At 46.4% G+C, this 24,487-nt stretch overlaps 1 protein-coding gene across 2 annotated transcripts in view; it reads right to left on the minus strand.

Annotated features, from left to right (window-relative positions):
- Window positions 1–23,522, minus strand: part of luzp2 (leucine zipper protein 2) — a 185,933-nt gene extending 162,411 nt beyond the window's left edge. For both annotated transcript variants that reach the window (XM_033038646.1, XM_033038645.1), the window contains exon 1: window positions 23,207–23,522. In XM_033038646.1, the coding sequence (XP_032894537.1) occupies window positions 23,207–23,274 (68 nt within the window). In that variant the 5' untranslated portion in view covers window positions 23,275–23,522. The remainder of the gene's footprint in view (window positions 1–23,206) is intronic.
- Between the last annotated feature and the right edge of the window lie 965 nt (window positions 23,523–24,487).

The raw sequence follows: 24,487 nt of genomic DNA on the forward strand, positions 1-24,487 counted from the left end.
CAGGAGACCCGTAGTCTGGATCGAACCCGGGTCTCTGGCGCTGTGAGGCAGCAACTCTACCACTGCACCACCGTGACGCACCATTTCTTCTATCTGGAGGTTCTCCCCCATGGGTCCGTGTTTGGCAAAACGTAACTTAGTTTAGCAATGTTCGACGGAGCTGAAAGTCTCCTGCGGTGATAATCCCGTTCAATCACAACAAGTCAGGAAGTGGGAACGCCATTGACCAGTGTCGCAACCACCGGAGACAACAAGCTGCCAGAGGGGGAAAGCTGCGATCCAGGACAACGGATGGAGATGAAGACCAGAGAAGGGTAGACAAAAATGCTGGAGAAACTCAGCGGGTGCAGCAGCATCTATGGGGCGAGGGAAATAGGCAATCTATTGGAAATCTATAAGAAAATAGGGAAAAATATAAGGAAATCTATAAGGAAATAGGGAAATATAAGGAAATCCATAAGGAAATAGGGAAACATAAGGAAATCTATAAGGAAATAGGGAAATATAAGGAAATCCATAAGGAAATAGGGCAATATAAGGAAATCTATAAGGAAATAAGGAAACATAAGGAAATAGGGAAACATAAGGAAATCTATAAGGAAATAGGGAAATATAAGGAAATCTATAAGGAAATAGGGAAATATAAGGAAATCCATAAGGAAATAGGGAAATATAAGGAAATCTATAAGGAAATAGGCAACATGCCTATTTCCTTTGCTCCATAGATGCTGCTGAACCCGCTGAGTTTCTCCAGCATTTTTGTCTACCTTCGATTTTCCAGCATCTGCAGTTCCTTCTTAAACATCAGAGAAGGGTACACATGAGAACAGATACCCGTGCGTCCAACACACTCAAGATGGAAAGATTGTTCTCAGAGAATGGAGCCATCAATGTATCATGAGCGCAGTGTACTAGAGTGTCAAAGAGAAAATAAATAATATAACAGAACAAGAGACAGAACAGGAAACATTCACCAGCTTCATTAACTTGAAAACTATGCCAGAGTTGTGGTGAAAGTAATTCCACATAAAGCAGAAGAGAGACACACACAAAGTGCACGGTGGCGCCGCGGTAACGGTAGAGTCGCCGGCAATCGCCGAAAACAAATTGCCGAATTGGGACAGGCCCATTAATCATGTATCGTCTTTCTGCTGATTGGATAGCACGCAACAAAACCTCTTCACTGTACCTCGATACACGTGACGTGACATAAACTACACTGATACCCCATAATAAAGAAAGACATAAAATGCTGGGGTAACTCAGTGAGTCGAGCAGCAACTCTGGAGAACATGGATTCAGGTCGCTCCAAAACGTCACCCATCCATGTTCTCCAGAGATGCTGCCTGACCAGTCGAGTTATTCCAGTATTGCCTTTGGTAAACCAGCATCTGTAGTTCCTGGTTATTACATTTCTATACTCATTACCCCGACTGTTGAAGGCCAATATACCCTAAAGCACTCTTTACTACCCTACCTACCAGCGATGCCATAATGACCCCCCTTGCTGAACATTTTAATTCTCCTTCCCACTCCCACACTGACCTTTCTGTCCTAGGTCACCTCCATTGTCAGAGTGAGGCTAAACGCAAATCGGAGGAACAGCAACACATATTTCGCTTGGGCAGCTTACAGCCCAGTGGTATGAATATTGATTTATCAAATTTCAGGTAGCCCCGGCATTCCCCCTCTCTCTCCAACCCTCCCCCACCCAAGTCACACCAGCTTCTCGTTCTCACCCAACAAACAGCTGACAATGGCCCGTTTCCTGTATCATCGTTAATTTTTTGCATATCTTTCATTCATTGTTCTTTATCTCTCCACATCACCATCTATATCTCTTGTTTCCCTTATCCCTAACCAGTATGAAGAAGGGCCTCGCTAGGAGGTGCAGATCCAGAGCCAGCAACATTATGGGGGACCCCTACCCCCACAGCAACGGACAGTTCCAGCGGCTACGGTCAGGCAAACGCCTCCGCTGTCATGCTGTGAAAACGGAGAGGATGAGACGGAGTTTCTTCCCACAGGCCGTCAGGACTGTAAACTCTTATCTCACCAGGGACTAATTTACTGTTGTGTTGAGTCTTTTATAAAAAATGTTTTTCGAACATGTAAATACTGGTTCTGCTCTATTCTGTTCTGTAGTTTGTGCACAATCCGCAGGCATTGCCACTTACATTTCACTGCACATCCTATATGTGTACGTGACAAATAAAGTTGACTTGACTTGATCCGAAACGTCACCCATTCCTTCCCTCCAGAGATGCTGCCTGTCCCGCTGAGTTAAGGGCCTGTCCCACTGGGGCGTTATTTGCACGTCATTTCCGCGACATCGTTTACGCGTCGCGACGCATGACGCACGCATGGCGAGACGTGGTGGCGTAGGCAGTGACTCGTGTTAGCGCGCAGCGCCCCAGTATTTGGGGATTCTCAATATCCTCGCGTGCCACCTGCGTGACGCGCAAATGACGCTCAAGTGGGACAGGTCCTTTACTCCAGCTTATGTCTATCTTCAATGACTCCGAATACACAGTTGTTATTTATACCACTGACTAGAGCACTCAGCCATGGGTTAAGGAAGAATTTGCCAATGGGGAATCAATGGGGCTCATTGATGCACGCACATCTAACAAGTTGATGCATGAACATACCTTCAATAATCTTCCCTGTCACCCTATTCTAACTCAGCGAAGAAAATGGCAGGATATGTCCTTATGTTGACAGTTCCAGATAAGTCTACATCATAAATAACGTTCAAATCCAAGATCGTTAACACAATAGTCTCTGTAAATCTATATAGCCTTCCATATTCTAACACATGGTCAGCTCTTGGCGATACAAAGGTCCTACATGCAACGCTACAGCTGACCTGGACACAAGCTAAACGATGCTTCACAGAGCAACTTACCAGATCAGTGGGCGTGAGTGAAGTGGCAAACATGATAACACTAAGTGGATAGAGTGGATGTGGAGAGACTAGTTTCCACGTGGGAGAGTCTAGGACCAGAGGTAATGGAATAAAAGGTCACAACCTCAGAATTAAAGGACATTCCTTTAGGAAGGAGATGAGGAAGGAATTTCTTTCGTCAGAGGGTGGTGAATCAGTGGAAATTCATTGCCACAGAGGGCTGTGGAGGCCAAGTCAATGGATATTTTTAAGGCAGAGACAGATTATGGATTAGTACAGGTGTCAGGGGTTATGGGGAGAAGGCAGGAGAGTGGGGTTGAGAGGGGAAGATAGATCAGCCGTGATTGAATGGCGGAGTCGACTTAATGGGCCAAATGGCCTAATTCTGCTCCGATCACTTTTGAACACATGAAATTAAAAGATTTAGGAAACTGAGGAGCAAACCTTGTTGGTAGTTGGTAGATGGAATGAGCAGCCGGGCACAGCACTTGAGCCAAGCTAACTAACGTTCAAAAGAACCAGACAATATAGGTTTAAGGAGAGAGAGGAAAGATTTAATAGGAACCAGAGGGGCAACTTTTTCCACACAGAGGGAGGTGAGCATATGGAACACACTGCCAGGTGAGGTTGTTGGGGCAGGTACATGGATAGGAAAGGTTTAGAAGCATAATGGCCAAACAAGGTTTATTCCCGGGATGGCGGGACTGTCACAGGTTGAAAGAATGGAGCGACTGGGCTTGTATACCCTGGAATTTAGAAGGATGAAAGGGTATCTTATTGAAACAGAAGATTAAGGGATTGGAAACGCTAGAGGCAGGAAACATGTTCCCGATGTTGGGGGAGTTCAGAACCAGGGGCCACAGTTTAAGAATAAGGGGTCGGCCATTTAGAACGGAGATGAGGAAAAACCTTTTCACCCAGAGAGTTGCGAATCTGTGGAATTCTCTACATCAGAGGGCGGTGGAGGACAATTCTCGGGATACTTTCAAGAGAGAGAGAGATAGATAAGAGCTCTTAAAGATAGCGGAGTCAGGGGATATGGGGAGAAGGCAGGAACGGGATACTGATTGTGGATGATCAGCCATGATCACAGTGAAGGGCGGTGCTGGTTTGAAGGGCCGAATGGTCTACTCCTGCACCTATTGTCTATCGTCTAACGCGGGCAGGTGGGGGCTAGTGCAGATGGGCCACCTTGATCGGCATGGATAGGTGAGGGACAAATGGCCTGTTTCCATGCTGTATTACAGCATTGAGGCTGTTACAAACAAAGGTGTTATTCTAGCCCTACAGATAATTCAGTCAGAAAACTATAAACTGGTCAAAGAAACATCCACCCTCTCGTGATACCGCATGGATCCTGCAACATTTGTACAAACGCTTTTGATGAACTCACATTTTCATCGCCCCAGACGGTTCGGTTTATTGTCACATGTACCGAGGTACAGTGAAAAGCTTTTGTTGCGTGCTATCCAGTCAGCGGAAAGACAATACACAATTACAATCGAGCCGTTTACAATGTACAGATACATGACAAAGGGAATGTTTAAGAAAGAACTGCAGATGCGGGGAATAGTCAAAGCTAGACAAAAATGCTGGAGAAACTCAGCGGGTGAGGCAGCATCTACGGAGTGACGGAAATAGGCGACGTTTCGGCTCGAGACCCTTCTTCAGGGGCCGAAATGTCACTATTCCTTGGCTCCGTGACAAAGGGATGCAAGATAAATAATTCCAGTAAAGTCCGATTGAACATGGACCGAGCGTCTCCAATGAGGTAGATGGTAGCACAGACACACACGCACACGCCAAGCCAAGTTCAACAGAAGTTCAAGTTTACATTTATGGTAACTGTACCGATTGGCACAGCGAGATTTGAGTTGCCGCACAGCCATACAAATAAAAAAAGAACTCCGGGGACCGTGGCTCCCGAAGTCCACAGGCCGAGCTGGGCGGAGCTCCAACACTGGCGATCTCGGCGAAAGATCCCAGGCCTCCTCGATGTTAAAGTCAGCGCCGCCCGCAGCTGGAAGCTCCACAGAGCACAGCTCCACGATGTTGAAGTCGGCAGTCCCAGCACTCTGGAGCTTCCAACACGGTGACCCTAGTAAGGCATCGCCCGCTCCGCGATGGTACTTCAGTGCTGCGCAGCCACTGAAGCTGAAGCTCTGGCCGGTCTCCGGCAGGAAAGGCCACGCCAATCCAGATGGTAGGCCGCAAGGAGGGGGCGAGGATGAGACACATTAAAAGACTAAAAGACCTCCAAAACAAAACTTTTTAAGACTAAAAATGTTTTTAAAGGATGGAAGGCCGAACAGCTGCAGGCGAGGCAGCCGTGCTCAACGGCGCCACTCTCCAAATTGTACGTCTTTGGAATGTGAGAGGAAACCAAAAATCTCAGAGAAAAACCCAGGCGATCACGGGGAAAAGGACAAACTCCGTACAGACAAGCACCTGTAGCCAGGATCGAACCCGGGTCTCCGGTGCTGCAAGGCAGCAACTCAACCGCTCTGTAGATGGAGTCAATGGAAGGGAGGTTGGTTTGTGCGATGGTCTGGGCTACGTCCACACTTCTCTGCAATTTCTTGCGGGCCTTGGACGGAGCTGTTCCCAAACCGCGCTGCGATACATCCCGGTAAGAGGCTCTCCACAGCGATCATGTGCTCGAAGATAGTCACGTTGTCGTTTTGAAATTGCTAATGAAATGCATAACAGACGTCGCTCACAAACGCCTTCAAGATATCGTGAAATGAAACAATTATCACAGGGGAAGATTGGTTTGCCAGGATTAGATCATTTGTTTCAACGCTAAATCAGCCAATGTTTACCAGTTCAGAAAACCATTAAGTTACAGCTGCAAGGAATTATACAATTGTCACAGATGCTCAAGAAGACGGGATATTGTCGATTCTACAAATTAATATTCTGCGATGGCTAACATCCTTGCTCGTGTTTTCATTGGAGAAGGGTAATTGTTTTAATTTTCTGTGACAGCTGCCATTCTAACTATGCATGACTGCGGAGTGTGGGAGGAAACCGAAGATCTCGGAGAAAACGTACAAACTCCATACAGACATCACCCGTAGTCAGGATCGACCCCGGGTCTCTGGCGCTGTGGGGCAGCAGCTCGGTGGCACAGCGGTAGAGCGACTGCCTCACAGCGCCGGAGACCCCGGGTTCGATCCCGACTACGGGGGCTGTGCTGTCTGTACGGAGTTTGTACGTTCTCCCCGTGCCCTGCGTGGGTTTTCTCAGAGATATTCGGTTTTGGTTTTCAAGTTACTGGAAGCAATCAATAACAGGATTACTGCACCTGCGTATATGTGTACAAGCGATGTATACGCAGACCTGCCAGATGAATTATTTTCAGCTTGTAAAATATGAGGGGCCATATCAGCAAGCAAGAATCTCGATGTGGCTTACAGCCTTATGTCCCTCTTGCTGTAGAATAATCTATGATTACAAGCATCAGGCTGCTCAGAAAACATCATGCTAAGTGTCTCGACCCTCCAAGTGCTCAAAATAACGGTGACCCTCAGGCTATCTTTGGTAGACAAAAATGCTGGAGAAACTCAGCGGGTGAGGCAGCATCTATGGAGCGAAGGAAAGAAGCGATGTTTTGGGTCGAGATCCTTCTTCAAACTGATGTGGGGGTGGCGGGAGGAAGAAAGCAGTGGGAGAGCTGGGAAGGGGAGGGGAAAGAGGGAGAAAGCAGGGACTATCTGAAATTGGAGAAGTCAATGTTCATATCAGGGGCCACAGTTTAAGAATAAGGGGCAAGACATTTAGAACAGAGATGAGGAAACAGAGAGTCTGTGGAATTCCCTGCCTCAGGTGGAGGCAGGTTCTCTGGACACTTTCAAGAGAGAGCTAGATAGGGTTCTTAAAGATGGCAGAGTCAGGGGATATGGGGAGAAGGCAGGAATGGGGTACTGATTGGGGGATGATCAGCCTTGATCACATTGAATGGCGGTGCTGACTAGAAGGGCCGAATGGCCTCTACTCCTGCACCTATTGTCTATTGACTTTCCTCTGCAACCTAACCATTAATCTTGTATAAATATTCACCTAATGCGTCCTATTCCTTCAAATGCTTCTTGTCACGAGGGATGTGGCGTTTTACTCCGGTAATTGATCATAGCGAGGTGACTGCCTGTTCATACCGCTGGGATGTAAACTACCCAAGCGGAAGGGAGGTCGCTGGTGGGCACGGACTCGGTGGGCCGAAGGGCCCCGTTTTAGGACCGAGATGAGAAAAATCTCTGGAATTCTCTGACACAGAACGAAGTTGAGGCCACAGTTCATTGGCTATATTTAAGAGGGAGTTAGATGTGGCCCTTGTGGCTAAAGGGATCAGGGGGTATGGAGAGAAGGCAGGTACAGGATACTGAGTTGGATCTATGGAGCGAAGGAAATGGGCAACGTTTCGGGCCGAAACCCTTCTTCAGGCTGGTTTTAGATGCTGCTGCACCCGCTGAGTTTCTCCAGCATTTTTGTGTACCTTCGATTTTCCAGCATCTGCAGTTCCTTCTGAAATACTGAGTTGGACAATCAGCCATGATCACATTGAATGGCGGTGCTGGCTCGAAGGGCCGAATGGCCTACTCCTGCACCTATTTTCTATGTGTGTTTCCGAGATGCACATCTAAAATCTAAATAATTCTTAATCATTTCAGCTGATCCTTGCAGGCACTAATTCAGTCGGTGCAAGGACGATGGGGACTGCAGCTCACGCCAGCACTTGCCATAACGGATTATTATTACGCTGCAATCCCACACAGATCGCAAGAAATCAATACACGTGGTGGTTTACATAGAACGGAATTAATCAAACAAATTGCTAAGGTGCAAACCTGCTGATAACAGCAACGTTGATCACTGGAGTTCATCTACCTTGAGTAAGGGTGGTAGATTGTTAGATGTGGGCGGGTAATCATTCTTGTCACCCACTTGCATGGTTCGACTGTCAGAAGCCAGGGATCAGTGCGGGCTCAAGTGAAACACATGCACACAACTCCTTATTAGCCTTTGGCAGCCAGCGAGATTTTGCAACAATAAGAATGTCTGATTGAACAGCTAACTCTCTGCCATTCCGAAATACCGAACAGCATATAACCATATAACCATATAACAATTACAGCACGGAAACAGGCCATCTCGGCCCTACAAGTCCGTGCCGAACAACTTTTTTCCCTTAGTCCTACCTGCCTGCACTCATACCATAACCCTCCATTCCCTTCTCATCCATATGCCTATCCAATTTATTTTTAAATGATACCAACGAACCTGCCTCCACCACTTCCACTGGAAGCTCATTCCACAGCGCTACCACTCTCTGAGTAAAGAAGTTCCCCCTCATGTTACCCCTAAACTTCTGTCCCTTAATTCTGAAGTCATGTCCTCTTGTTTGAATCTTCCCTATTCTCAAAGGGAAAAGCTTGTCCACATCAACTCTGTTTATCCCTCTCATCATTTTAAAGACCTCTATCAAGTCCCCCCTTAACCTTCTGCGCTCCAGAGAATAAAGACCTAACTTATTCAACCTTTCTCTGTAACTTAGTTGTTGAAACCCAGGCAACATTCTAGTAAATCTCCTCTGTACTCTCTCTATTTTGTTGACATCCTTCCTATAATTGGGCGACCAAAATTGTACACCATACTCCAGATTTGGTCTCACCAATGCCTTGTACAATTTTAACATTACATCCCAGCTTCTATACTCAATGCTCTGATTTATAAAGGCTAGCATACCAAAAGCTTTCTTTACCACCCTATCTATATGAGATTCCACCTTCAAGGAACTATGCACGGTTATTCCCAGATCCCTCTGTTCTACTGTATTCTTCAATTCCCTACCATTTACCATGTACGTCCTATTTTGATTTGTCCTGCCAAGGTGTAGCACCTCACATTTATCAGCATTAAACTCCATCTGCCATCTTTCAGCCCATTCTTCCAAATGGCCTAAATCACTCTGTAGACTTTGGAAATCCTCTTCATTATCCACAACACCCCCTATCTTGGTATCAGCTGCATACTTACTAATCCAATTTACCACACCTTCATCCAGATCATTGATGTACATGACAAACAACAAAGGACCCAACACAGATCCCTGAGGCACCCCACTAGTCACCTGCCTCCAACCCGACAAACAGCCATCCACCATTACCCTCTGGCTTCTCCCATTCAGCCACTGTTGAATCCATCTTGCTACTCCTGCATGTATACCCAACAGTTGAACCTTCTTAACCAACCATCCATGAGGAACCTTGTCAAAGGCCTTACTAAAGTCCATATAGACAACATCCACTGCTTTACCCTCGTCAATTTCCCTAGTAACCTCTTCAAAAAATTCAAGAAGATTAGTCAAACATGACCTTCCAGGCACAAATCCATGTTGACTGTTCCTAATCAGACCCTGTTTATCCAGATGCTTATATATATTATCTCTAAGTATCTTTTCCATTAATTTGCCCACCACTCAAGTCAAACTAACAGGTCTATAATTGCTAGGTTTACTCTTAGAACCCTTTTTAAACAATGGAACAACATGCGCAGTACGCCAATCCTCGGGGACTATTCCCGTTTCTAATGACATTTGAAATATTTCTGTCATAGCCCCGGCTATTTCTACACTAACTTCCCTCAATGTCCTAGGGAATATCCTGTCAGGACCTGGAGACTTATCCACTTTTATATTTTTCAAAAGTGTCAGTACTTCTTTTACTTTGAAACTCATAGTTTCCATAGCTACTCTACTAGTTTCCCTTACCTCACATAATTCAATATCCTTCTCCTTGGTGAATACCGAAGAAAAGAAATTGTTCAATATCTCCCCCATCTCTTTTGGCTCTGCAGATAGCTGTCCACTCTGTCTCTCCAATGGACCAATTTTATCCCTCGTTATCCTTTTGCTGTTAATATAGTTGTAGAAACCCTTTGGATTTACTTTCACCTTACTTGCCAAAGCAACCTCATATCTTCTTTTAGCTTTTCTAATTTCTTTCTTAAGATTCTTTTTACATTCCTTATACTCCTCAAGCACCTCATTTACTTAATGCTGCCTCTAATTACTGTAGATCTCCTTCTTTTTCCGAACAAGATGTCCAATTTCCCTTGAAAACCATGGCTCTTTCCAATTTTTACTGTTTCCTTTCAACCGAACAGGAACATAAAGATTCTGTACTCTTAAAATTTCCCCTTTAAATGTCCTCCATTTCTCTTCTACATCTTTCCCATAAAACAAAATGTCCCAGTTCACTCCTTTTAAATCATTTCGCATCTCATCAAAGTTAGCCTTTCTCCAATCAAAAATCTCAACCCTAGGTCCAGTTCTGACCCTCTCCATAATTGTGAACAAGTAAATAATTGTGAACAAGTAAATAAGCATAATTGTGAACAAGTAAATTTAAATATTATTAAATAGCGTTTCCTAAAGAAACCAGACTGTTGCTACGAGCATTGGTGCAGAAACATCAATTCAACATCAAAGAACTGCAGATGCCAGTTTACACCAAAGATAGACACAAAATGCTGGAGTAACTCGGCGGGTGCAGAGCATCTATGGAGCGAAGGAAATAGGCAACTGGCTGAAACCCTTCTCTGGAGAAGGGATAGGTGATGTTTCGGGCCGAGACCCTTCTTCAGACTAGAAGGGCCTCGACCCGAAACATCACCCATTCCTTCTCCCCAGAGATGCTGCCTGTCCCGCTGAGCTACTCCAGCATTTTGTGTCTATCTTTGGTGTAAACCAGCATCTGCCGTTCCTTCACACACATTAATGTCAGAGATACAGCAATATGACTTCAATGAATGAATACGATTGCAACACGGTTCAGGCTTATTATTGTCCCGTGTGCTGAGGTACAGTGAAAAGCTTTGTTGTGCAAGCTGTCCAGACCGACCAGATACCACACATAGATACAATCAGATCAAACTCAAGTACAACAGGTAGAGCAAAGGGGAAATACAGAGTGCAGAATATAGTTCTCAGCATTGTAGCGCATCTTAAGACATAGCAGCAGAATTGGACCATTCAGCCCATCAAACCTACAGCAGCATTCAATCATGGCTGATCCAATTTTCTGTCCCAACCCATTCCCATGCCTTCTCGAAGGGCCGAATGGCCTACGCCTGCACCTATTGTCTATTGTTCTCCTGTACCCTTTTACTAATCAACCTGTGCTTTAAAAATATCCAAATTACTTGGCCTCCACAGACTCACCACCTTCTGACTGCAGAAATTCCTCATCATCTCCATTCTAAAGGTACATCCTCTTATTCCGAGGCTGCGCCCTCTGGTCAAAGACTCTCCCACTGGTGGAAACATTCTCTCCACATCCACTCCGTCCAAGCCTTTCATTATTCGGCAAGTCTCAATGAGGTTCCACCCCACTATCAGTCTAAACCCCAACGAGGACAGGCCCGGAAAGACCAGGCCATCAGCTCCAGGGCTACTTTGGTCAAACCCAACCCCATCTCGGCTTCATTGAACAAAAGTTAATTTCTTTATTGTGCCCTTAGAAATATTGTGCCAACACTGTGTGTGCTTTCCCCATTCTTATTGAAACATGCAAGATTATTAAGGGCTTGGACACGCTAGAGGCAGGAAACATGTTCCCGATGTTGGGGGAGTCCAGAACCAGGGGCCACACAGTTTAAGAATAAGGGGTAAGCCATTTAGAACAGAGACGAGGAAACACTTTTTCCCCACACAGAGTTGTGAGTCTGTGGAATTCTCTGCTTCAGTGGGCGGTGGAGGCCGGTTCTCTGGATGCTTTCATGAGAGAGCTAGATAGGGGATATGGGGAGAAGGCAGGAACGGGGTACTGATTGGGGATGATCACATTGAATGGCGGTGCTGGCTCGAAGGGCCGAATGGCCTACTCCTGCACCCATTGTCTATTGTCTTTCCTTTGCAATCTAACCATTAATCTTGTATAAATATTCACCTAATGCGTCCTCTTCCATCAAATGCTTCTTGTCACGAGGGATGTGGCGTTTTACTCCGGTAATTGATCATAGTGAGGTGACTGCTTGTTTTTTTTACATTCCACGGAAATATGAGGAAAAAATGATTTATGAACAAAAACATTTCTGACATTCAATAGCGGTATCCCTTGCCAATAGGCGCCACTGTACGATCGGCCGTTAAGGCGACATTATTCATCACTATTCACTACTTGATTTGGGCAAAATAATAAACAGCGCAAAGCTCAAGAGAATCTTCGAGTAAATCAATTCATCCAGGGATGTGCTTTACATTTGCAAGGCTTCTGCTTATTCCAGCATCTTATAAACCTCAGCTACAATCCATTTTACAATGAATCCCCCGATATTTGAATCACTGCTCCCCTTTAGATGTTTAAGAAGGAACTGCAGAAGCTGGAAAATTTAAAGGAAGACAAAAGAAATGCTGGAGAAACTCAGCGGGTGAGGCAGCATCTATGGAGCGAAGGAATAGGTGACTTTTCGGGTCGAGACCTTTCTTCAGACTGATGTAGTGCGGGGGAAGAAGAAAGGAAGAGGCGGAGACAGTGGGCTGTGGGAGAGCTGGGAAGGGGCTATCTCGCCTTTAGTTAGTTTGTTTCATTTCATGATACTGCGTGGAAACAGGCCTTTCGGCCCACCGAGTCTGCACCGACCAGCGATCCCTGCACACTAACACTATCCTAGGGACAATTCACATTGATACCAAGCCAATTAACCTACAAACCTGTACGTCTTTGGAGTGTGGGAGGCAACTGAAGATCTCGGAGAAAACCCACGTAGGTCACGGGGAGAACGTGCAAACTCCGTACAGACAGCACCCGTAGTTGGGATGGAGCCCGGGTCCCTGGCACTGGAAGGTAGTGACTCTACCGCTGCACCACTGTGCTGCTTGTATCCAATACACTTCACAATCATCAAGATGACTTTGTAGTTGATGCATCACGATTACGACAATAACTGGTCCGTTTAATGGCTTGTCGATTCAATTAGTCATTGAATCATTGAGTCATACACCACAGAAACAGGCCCTTCAGTCCAACCTATTCATGCTGACCAAGATGCCCCATCTAAACTAATCCCATGGCCCTCAAAACATTCCCTATCCAGACACTAGAGTACTGATGCTATCTATGCTCCTTAGTAAAATTGAAGAAAATAAGAGAAAAGGAATAGGTAACATTTCAGTTCGAGACCCTTCTTCAGACATGTGATCAGCCATGATCGTCTAGTGCAAGGTAAAGCCAGCAAAGTCCGATCAAACATAGTCCAATGAGGTAGATGGTAGTTCAGGACCACTCTCTGGTTGTGGTAGGATGGTTCAGTTGCCTGATAACAGCCGGGAAGAAACTGTCCCTGAATCTGGTGGTGTGCGTTTTCACACCTCTGTACCATTGATGGATGGATGATCAGCCATGATCATATTGAATGGCGGTGCTGGCTCGAAGGGCCGAATGGCCTACTCCTGCACCTGTTGTCAGACCCGACATGAAACGCCACCTGTTCCTTCTCTCCAGAAATGCTGTCTGACCCGCTGAGTTACTCCAGCTTCTTATGTCTATCTTCCGTTTAAACCAGCTTCTGCAGTTCCATCCTACACTTTAAGAAAATAAAGTTGACTTTGTAATTAATATAGCAGATTATAATGATGAATTAAAATACGCTTTCTGTACTTTCATTTTCTGAATAGATTTGTGGAACTGGATGTTTGACAAATGCTGGTGTTTGGAACATAGAATATAGAACAGGCCCTTCGGCCCATAATATCCATGCCTAACATGATGCCAATATCATTTCTCATCTGTCTAAACATGTTGCGTATCCCTCCACTCGATGCATATTCATGTGCCTATCCAAAAGTATCATCAATGCTACTATCATATCTACCTTCCCCCCCCCCCCCCCCCCCCCACACTTTGCTGGTAGCACTTTACATGAAACCACAACCCCCCCCCCCACCCCTGTACAAATATTGCCCCACACATCTCCTTTAGACATTGCCCCTCTCACCTTAAATCTATGACTACTAGTACCTGCGGTAAAGGTTCTGACTGACTACCCAATCTGTGCCTCTCATAATTAGTTCAGTGTAGTTTATTGTCACGTGTACCGAGGTACAGTGAAGCGCTTTTGTTGCGTGCTATCCAGTCAGCGGAAAGGCAATACATGATTACAATCGATCCATTTACAGAGTACAGATACATGATAAAGGAATAACGTCTAGTGCAAGGTAAAGCCAGCAAAGTCCGATCAAAGATAGTCCGAGGGTCTCCAATGAGGTAGATGGTAGTTCAGGACCGCTCTCTGGTTGTGGTAGGATGGTTCAGTTGCCTGATAACAGCCGGGAAGAAACTGTCCCTGAATCTGGTGGTGTGCGTTTTCACACCTCTGTACCATTGATGGATGGATGATCAGCCATGATCATAATGAATGGCGGTGCAGGCTCGAAGAGCCAAATGGCCTACTCCTGCACCTATGTTTCTATGTTTCTATTTGCCCGAAGGGGGAGGGGAGAAGAGGGAGTTGGAGTTGCAGGGAGAAGGCAGGAAAAAGGCGTAGTGAGGGAAAAACAGAACGGCCATGATCGGGGTAGACTCGATGGGCTGAACGGCCTAATTCTGCTGCATTGTCTTATGGTCTTACAGGAATCAGCGAGAGAAAATAAGGAGCATTAAATATTTACATCTTGACCAATTGTGACACGTTACAAGTGAAGAGAAAAATAATTGATTAGATTGGTCCATTGGCACAAGTCAATGTTGATGATTGGATGAAATAGTCTCAGATTAACGTCAGATTTGTATTCCTCCCTTTTAGATTTTGTACAATTAACTTTTTTTGCCCAATTATTTTGTTTAATTAAGGCTGCATCTATCCATTCATTAAAACTGCATGTAAACCTAGCAATTTTAGATTAGTTTAGAGATGTTTACCGAGTCCACGCCGACCATCAAGCATCCAGTCACACATAGAAACATAGAAAATAGGTGCATGAGTAGGCCATTCGGCCCTTCGAGCCTGCACCGCCATTCAATATGATCATGGCTGATCATCCAACTCAGAATTTAAGAAGGAACTGCAGATGCTGGAAAATCAAAGGTGCACAAAAATGCTGGAGAAACTCAGCGGGTGCAGCAGCATCTAAAACCAGTCTGAAGAAGGGTTTCGGCCCGAAACGTCGCCCATTTCCTTCGCTCCATAGATCCAACTCAGTATCCTGTACCTGCCTTCTCTCCATACCCCCTGATCCCTTTAGCCACAAGGGCCACATCTAACTCCCTCATAAATATAGCCAATGAACTGGCCTCAACTACCTTCTGTGGCAGAGAATTCCAGAGATTCACCACTCTCTGTGTAAAAAATGTTTTTCTCTAGTTGTACGGAGGGGGACACAATTTCTAGATCCTACAAACCCGCAGATCTTTGGGATGTGGGAGGAAGCCGAAACACCCGGAGGAAATCCAGGCAGTCACAGGGAGAACGTGCAAACTCCACACAGACAGAACCAGAGGTCAGGATCGAACCCGGTTGAGGGAGTCCAGAACCAGGGGTCCCGGTTTAAGACTAAGGGGTAGACAAAAGTGCTGGAGAAACTCAGCGGGTGCAGCAGCATCTAAAACCAGTCTGAAGAAGAGTTTCGGCACGAAACGTTGCCTATTTCCTTCGCTCCATAGATGCTGCTGCACCCGCTGAGTTTCTCCAGCACTTTTGTCTACCTCCGATTTTCCAGCATCTGCAGTTTATTCTTTAACACTTAAGACTAAGGGGTACTGATATGAGGAAAATTTTTTCACCCAGGGAGTTGTGAAACTGTGGAATTCTCTGCCGCAGAAGGCAGTGGAGGCTGATTCACTGGATGTTTTCAAGAGCGAGTTAGATTCAGCGCTTGGGGCTAACGGAATCAAGAGATATGGGGAGAGAGCAGGAACCGGGTACTGATTCTGGATGATCAGCCATGATCATATTGAATGGCAGTGCTGGCTCGAAGGGCCGAATGGCCTACTCCTGCACCCATTTTCTATGTTTCTATGTCTCTGATGCTGTGAGCCATTTTGCCTGAAATATGTAACGAAACTGTCTCAACCAGCTCTCAAGACTTTTCAAATACATGGAATGTGGAATTATACAGAGAATACTGATTTCTATATAGACACACTGAGCCTTTATCTCCTGTTCTGTATTATGTTTGCATATTCTGTTGTGCAAGCAAGAATTTCATTGTCCTATCAGGGACACATGACAATAAAACTCTCTTGATTCTTTCTCGAATTTCAAATAACTCCTGAATTCTCCTCCCTTCCTCCCCCACCCCCCCCCCCCCCCCCCTCTCCCCTCCCCCCACCTGCCAGTCAGTCATCCTACCAGTTCCACTGTTCACATTCTTGTATCCCTCTTACCCCGCCAACAAATGGGCCATCATGAGTTCCACTATTCCCGAGGTTCTCAAATTATAGGAGTAGAATCAGGCCATTCGGCCCATCGAGTCCACTCCACCATTCAATCATGTTTGATCTCTGCCTCCTAATCCCATTTACCTGCCTTCTCCCCATAACCCTTGATGCCCGTTCTAATCAAGAATCTATCTATCTCTACTTTAACAATATCCACTGACTTGGCATCCACAGCCCTCTGTGGCAATGAATTCCACAGATTCACCACCCTCTGACTAAAGAAGTTCCTCCTCACCTCCTTCCTAAAAGAGCGCCCTTTAATTCTGAGGCTGTGACCTCTGGTCCTAGACCAGAAACGTTTCCTATTCATTTTCTCCAGAATTGCTGCCTGACCCACTGATTAATTCCAGCACATTGTGTTCTGCTGTTCACGGTGTGTGTTCCTGGTGGTAGGTTTGAGGGGAGAATCGATGTGTTATGGTGATCCATCATTCATTCATCCAAACACCCTGAAGTTCAGAGGAGACAGGTTTTGTCAGGAGCAGAGTTGTAATCGGTTCCCAATTCCTCATTTCTACTCTGGGCTATAGTTGACACCTGTAATAACACAGAACCTGAATCAAATTAAGCAGCAAGCCGTAGGAAGGAACTGCTGAGTCTGGTTTATACTGAAGATAGACACAAAAAGCTGGGATAACTCAACGGGTCAGGCAGCATCTCTGAAGAAAAGGAATAGGTGATGTTTCGGGCCTGACTGAGAGTCAGGGGAAAGGGAAATGAATGAAAACGTTTATTGGCCAAGTATTCACATACAAGGAATTTGCCTTGGTGCTCCGCCCGCAAGTGACAACAACATACAGTGACAGTTAGGAATGACACATAAAACATTAATAATAAAACATTATCGATTAAACATGTGAATTAAATAAAATACCAGAGCAAAAGGAGGCTACAGATTTTTGGCTGTTGAGTAGAGCTACTACTCGTGGAAAAAAGCTGTTTTTATGTCTGGCTGTGGCAGCTTTGACAGTCCGGAGTCGCCTTCCAGAGGGAAGTGATTCAAAGAGTTTGTGGCCAGGGTGAGAGGGGTCAGAGATGATCTTGCCCGCTCGCTTCCTGGCCCTTGCAGCGTAGTTATAGGTACAGTGAGAGATAGAGACAGTGATGTAGAGAAATATAGAACAAATGAACGAATGGTATGCACAAAAGTAGCGATGATAAAGGGAACAGGCCATTGTTAGCTGTGACCTGGGTGAAAATGAGTTACAGACAATGAAACTCAACAAGATGACTTTGAAGCTAGTACAAGAACTTGGGTGGGAGAGGGATGGAGAGGGAAGGGATGCAAGGGTTACTTCAAGTTAGAGAAATCAATATTCATTGCAGCTCTTCAAATCGACAGATTCTTGACTAGTCTGGGTGTCAGGGGTTATGGGGGGGAAGGCAGGAGAATGGCATTGAGAGGGAAAGATAGATCAGCCATGATCGTATGGCAGAGTAAACTTGATGGGCCGAATGGCCTAATTCTGCTTCCAGAACGTACGGACTTATGCAAGTCAGCGGGTCAGGCAGCATCTCTGGAGATAAATGATGGGTGAAGTTTCTGGTCGAGACCCTTCTGGTGTTGGTGGCGACTTGGGGAAAAGTCTAAGGAATGGTGCGGGAAATCTGTGGAATGTTGAAAGACCAGTACTCATCCAAACTCCCCGTTGGGTTGCAACCTTGTCGTGGTCAGGGACCTTGTGTGTCTCAGTGTTTGAGAAGGAACTGCAGATGCTGGAAAATCGAAGGTAGACAAAAGTGCTGGAGAAACTCAGTGGGTGCAGCAGCTTCTATAGAGCGAAGGAAATAGGCAACTTCAGTCTGAAGAAGGGTTTCGGCCCGAAACGTTGCCTATTTCCTTCGCTCCATAGATGCTGCTGCACCCGCTGAGTTTCTCCAGCATTTTTGTGTACCTTGTGTGTCTGAGTGGACCCCTAGAGCTACGCCAGCGGGAGATTCGTCTCCTGTTAGGGTCTCCCATGCTGGACAGGTGGAAGGGTAGAGGCGAGACCAACAGCGATCCACTGGTCCTCCAGGTTGGTGGTTGAGCACAGAGCTAACAACCCTGTCTCGTAAAACACATATGTGACGGAAACAGCAACTGAAGGAATCGACACTACTGGGCGTGATGGACTTCCAGGGCTATCGACAGATGCTGGGATGAAGAGAACCAGACAGCATCACAAGAATAGCCCTGCACTAGACGCCGGAAGGGAAAAGGAAAAGAGGGCGTCCCAAAACCACCTGGTGTCGAACTGTAGAGGAGGAAATGAAACACTGGACCTGACCTGGAGTAGTGTCCAGAAGCTAGCCCAGAACAGACAGGAGTGGACGACCTTCCTTGCTGCCCTACATGCAGGAGGCTGAATAGGCAGTAAGTTATGCCCCGTCCCACTTTGGAAACCTGAACGGAAACCTCTGGAGACTTTGCACCCCACCCAAGTTTTCCGTTTCAAAGATTCAAAACCGGCCGCGACTTAGCAGTGGAAGTCTTACCTTCCACTACCTGCAACCTCCGGCAACCACCTGCAACCTCCGGCAACCACCTGCAACCTCCGGCAACCACCTGCAACCTCCGGCAACCACCTTCAACTAGCATCGCAACCGGCTTCGACTAAAAAATTACCGATTTTTAAAACGGCAACCTATTTTTAGTCGCGGCCGGTTTTGAATTTTTTGAAATATTCGCCGGAACATAGAAGAAGCGGAAACCACTTTCGACCATTAGGGGGACTGACAAAAACCTCCGGGAACCGCACGGAAACCTTGGGCGGGTCGCAAAGTCTCCAGAGGTTTCCGGTCAGGTTTCCTAAGTGGGACAGGGGCATTAGTAAGTACTCATCCAAAACTTTAGTTTAGTATATTATTCCTGTCCTGTGCATCAAGGTACAGTGAAAAGCTTTTATTTGTGTGCTATCCAGTCTAAAGGAAAGACTTTTCCCATAATATTTGGGAAAATTTTCACAAAAAATACTACACTTGAAAACATGTTTAAGAAGGAACTGCAGATGCTGGAGAATCAGACAGCATTGCAAGAACTAGGGGTCACAGTTTAAGGATAAGAGGGAAGTCTTTTAGGACCGAGATGAGAAAATCATTTTTTACACAGAGAGTGGTGAATCTGTGGAATTCTCGGCCACAGAAGGTAGTTGAGGCCACAGTTCATTGGCTATATTTAAGAGGGAGTTAGATGTGGCCCTTGTGGCTAAAGGGATCAGGGGGTATGGAGAGAAGGCAGGGATGGGATACTGAGTTGGATGATCAGCCATGATCATATCAAATGGCGGTGCAGGCTCGAAGGGCCGAATGGCCTACTCCTGCAACTATTTTCTATGTAATCGAAGGTAGACAAAAGTGCTGGAGAAACTCAGCGGGTGCAGCAGCATCTATGGAGCAAAGGAAATAGGCAACTTCAGTCTGAAGAAGGGTTTCAGCCCGAAACGTTGCCCATTTCCTTCGCTCCATAGATGCTGCCTCACCCACCACCAACCCAACCCTACATCAGTCTGAAGAAGTGTTTCTGCCCGAAACTTTGGAAATCGATAAGGAAATAGGAAAATCTATAAGGAAATAGGCAACGTTTCTGGCCGAAACCCTTTGGGTTTCGGCCCGAAACGTTGCCTATTTCCTTCACTCCACAGATGCTGCCTCACCCACTGAGTTTCTCCAGTACTTTTGTCTACACGTGAAAACATTCTCCCTGGCAGGGATTGTAATTCAATTAAAAGAATTGAAATGACCGTTAAAAAAACACGACAGGATTATTATTATTTTTTTAAAGAGCTAATTAATATGCAGGTAGCTATGGGTGGTTTGTGTGCATATGGAGTGATTTATTGCTAGTTGGTGTAGTTAGTTAGGCAATACTTTGGGCTTGGTTTTCTTAGTCGAGCGCTGATCCTGGAGTTATAGCACAAAGTACTTTGTGTTTTAATTGCTAGTTACAACACCGAATACGGAGCTAAAGAGGTTCCACATTCTGATCGCAATGGAAAGGTAGCCCTCGCCCTTTCTTGTTTGGTTTCATTCATAATTCATTCGGTATCTCAGACAGGAATAATGTGGTTCTACTAAATGAAAGCAATTATTTTGTGCAGGAAACCAAGAGTAACCTGGCAGTGCTGGAGTTTATGACGGATGACGCATTAATATTGATTTGTTTAGGCCTGATTTTTTTTTGTTGCTTGAAGACAATGTAACTTTAATGCATCGCCGAGCTGTGTGGGTACATTAGTAGCTAGCTCTGGTGTAGAAGTCTGACATCACAGTCCGTGAAAGTGTGTGTGTGTGTGTGTATATATGTGTATATACATATATACACACACACACTTTCACATATATATATATATATGTGTGTGTGTGTGTGTGTGTATATGTATATATATATATGTGTGTGTATGCATGCGTGCGTGTGTATATGCGTGCGCACATGCGTCTGTCTATATGCGTGTGTGTGTATATATATGTGTGTGTGTATATATATGTGTGTTTGTGTGTGTGTGTGTGTGTGTGTGTGTGTGTATGTGTGTACATATACATATACATGTGTGTGTGTGTGTGTGTGTGTATGTGTGTACATATACATATACATGTGTGTGTGTGTGTGTGTGTGTGTGTGTGTGTGTGTGTGTGTGTGTGTACATATATACATATACATGTGTGTGTGTGTGTGTGTGTATGCGTGTGTTCGTGTGTATTCACACACACACATCCATCTATTCATTGGAAGACAAAAAATGCTGGAGAAACTCAGCGGGTGAGGCAGCATCTATGGAGCGAAGGAATATAGGTGACGTTTCGGGTCGAGACCCTTCTTCAGACTGATTTATCTTTATCTCTCTGCATCTCTGCGTCTTTATCTCTCGTTTCCCTTATCCCTAACCAGTCTGAAGAAGGGTCTCGACCCGAAACGTCACCCCATTCCTTCTCTCCAGATATGCTGCTGCCTGTCCCGCTGAGTTACTCCAGCATTTTTTTTTTTGGTGCCTATCTTGGGTTGAAACCAGCATCTTCCTACACACATATATATATATATATATCCACAGCTGTTGTATCCACACATGCACTCACAGAGCAAGCATCCACAACCAATCCATCAAAGGCTGTCCAATCGTGATATAAATCAACTAATTGAGCGTTGGCTGCTACAGACCACTTATTTACTGATAATTGCTAATTAATTTTCAACAATGACTGATGCATGAAACGGGACCGTGGGCTCAGAGTGACAGGCTGACAAAGGCAAGGAGGCAGAACATCTCTAGTTGAGGAATTTGAAGCCACCTGCACCTGCCAGGTCATTTATTTGATCGAGGCCAATTTTAAGACGAGCACAACACGCAATTTGCGTGCCAAGGACACGCAAGTGGGACAGGCCCTTAACGTGACACGCCGCTCGCCACAGGGCGGGCAGTCAGCGTTGTTTAACCGAGAAAGTATACACGCACACCGGTACAGATTTATCATGACTACACACAAATGCTCAAATACTATACAACACTCGAGATATAGACACAAAATGCTGGAGTAACTCAGCGGGACAGGCAGCATCTCCGGAGAGAAGGAATGGGTCGAGACCCTTCTTCAAGCTCATCCTCTCCAGAGATGCTGCCTGTCCCGCTGAGTTACTCCAGTATTTTGTGTCTACCTTCGGTTCAAAACAGCATCTGCAGTTCCTCCAGACACGGTAGACCGGCTAAAACAAGTTTGCAACGAATAAGAAACGTCCAGCGGTGAAATATCTGAAGCGACCCCTGTCTGAAGCTCAGCAGCTCCGGCATCCGGAGTTACTCCAGCATTTTTCGTGTCTATTTTCGCTTGCAGTAAATCGTGGATTGTGGAGTATTTAAACGCTAAGTGCATACAACCCTGTAGAGGGAGATGAACAGGCGACGTCCCGGGTCTTCAGGCACCTTTAACTGACCAGCTGCCAAGACAGATGTGTTTAAGAAGGAACTGCAGATGCTGGAAAACCGAAGGTAGACAAAAAATGCTGGAGAAACTCAGCGGGTGCAGCAGGAGCGAAGGAGATAGGCAACGTTTCGGGCCGAAAACCTTCTTCAGACCAAGACAGATGTGTACAGCAATTCGTTCTTCCCCCGCACAATTAAAGCATAGAATAGTCTTCACCCAACTATAGTTACCCAACCCAGATACAACTCCATCTAAGGTAGCTCTTTCTTCCCAAAAATGCCCTTTCTGGCTTAAGTTCCCCCTCCACCACCTCCAGTTTAAATTTCAATTTGGAATATTTATGGAGGACCAAGAATCTCAATTGTATTTTGGGGGAAAAAAACCCCAAAACGCCTGCGTCCGAGAGCTACTACTGCGCCTTGGATTCGCAGCTGGTTTAGTTGTTGGTGTTACAGCTGGCTTGGTTGAAGTCTCCTCTCAATGTTGGGTCGGCCGGCATTGTGAGTTAACTCCAGCATTCTGTGTCTATCTATCTTCGATGCAGAAAAAATCTATCAGCCTCTGCGCGCTTCCATCCTTCCTTCCCCGAACATATTCGACAACGACAGTAGGAACTGCAGATGCTGGAAAATCGAAGGTGGACAAAAAAGTGCTGGAGAAACTCAGCGGGTGCAGCAGCATCTATGGAGCGAAGGAAATAGGTAATCTATTGGAAATCTATAAGGAAATATACAAGGAAATCTATAAGGAAATTGGGAAATATGAGGAAATATGCAGGGAAATCTATAAGGAAATTGGCGTTGCCTATTTCCTTATATTTCCCGATTTCCTTATAGATTTCCAATAGATTGCCTATCTCCCTCGCCCCCCCATAGATGCTGCTGCACCCGCTGAGTTCCTCCAGCACTTTTGTCCACCCACAGAAGTAGCAACGGGTTCGCTTTTTGCTGTTTCACCGACCACCAACCTGGAGCTTGCAGCCAGCGCCGCGATGAAGAGAGACGAGAGGATGTAACACAGGCACGGGAGGTTCATCGCTGCCTCTTGTCCACACTGTCGAGAGCTTGCGAGGAGGAGAGGAGAGACGAGAGGGTCCGCTGCTGCTGTAGCTGCTGTTGTGGCTGTAGTAGTGATAACCCCTCTAGAATTCTGCAGAGACGGAGCAGGGCTGGCACATTGTGGGGAGAAAGCTTTGTGATGTGACGGACAAGTCAGCCCGGCTGTGGAGTGCGAGCATCCAACACAGACATCCTCTCTCTATCCTGAGACACGGGGCTCTGGCAGCGTTTCCAAGTCACAGACTGGTGGGGTGGGAGGGGGCAGGAGGAGGAGGGAATGAGTTCCCTCCTCCTCCTGCTGGGATTCAGATAATTAATGCATCTCTCCACTGTTAAACACACTGTGAGAGGTTTACTGAGCATCCAGAATTAATTGCTAATCGCTAATTAATCATCGTGGGGGTCGCAAGTCAGGACGCCTTTGGCATTTGCCGGACACACACACACCCGCACAGCAATTAAACACAGCAAATAGTTATCACCGGCAGACGTGACAATGTTCCGCTGGCTGAACTATCTCTGCAAAGCTTTTATTGTGCTTACCCCCCCCCCCCCCCCGTCACCCTCTCCCCTCCCCCCCCCCCCCCCCTCTCTTCACCCCCCTCCTCACCCCCTCCCCTCTCCTCTCCCCCCTCTCATCTTCCCCCCTCTCATCTTCCCCCCTCTCATCTCCCCCCCCTCTCATCTTCCATCATCTCCCCCCCCCTCTCATCTCCCCCCCCTCTCATCTCCCCCCCCCCTCTCATCTCCCCCCTCTCCTCTTCCCCCCTCTCCTCTTCCCCCCCTCTCATCTTCCCCCCCCTCATCTTCCATCATCTCCCCCCCCCTCTCATCTTCCCCCCTCTCATCTCCCCCCCTCTCATCTTCCCCCCTCTCATCTTCCCCCCCTCTCCTCTCATCTTCCCCCCCTCTCCTCTTCCCTCCTCTCATCTCCCCCCCCCTCTCATCTCCCCCCTCATCTCCCCCCCCCCCCCTCTCATCTTCCCCCCTCTCATCTTCCCCCCTCTCATCTTCCCCCCCTCTCCTCTTCCCCCCCTCTCAATCTTCCCCCCCTCTCCTCCCCCTGTTTACCCCCCTCCTCTCCCCCCTCTCCTCTCCTCCCCTCTCCTCCCCTCCTCTCCCTCTCCTCCTCACCCTCTCCTCTCCCCCTCTCTCCCCTCCTCTTCTTTCCCCCCTCCTTTCCCCCCCCC

The sequence above is a fragment of the Amblyraja radiata genome, chromosome 20, assembly GCF_010909765.2.
Source record: "Amblyraja radiata isolate CabotCenter1 chromosome 20, sAmbRad1.1.pri, whole genome shotgun sequence".
NCBI lineage: Eukaryota > Metazoa > Chordata > Chondrichthyes > Rajiformes > Rajidae > Amblyraja > Amblyraja radiata.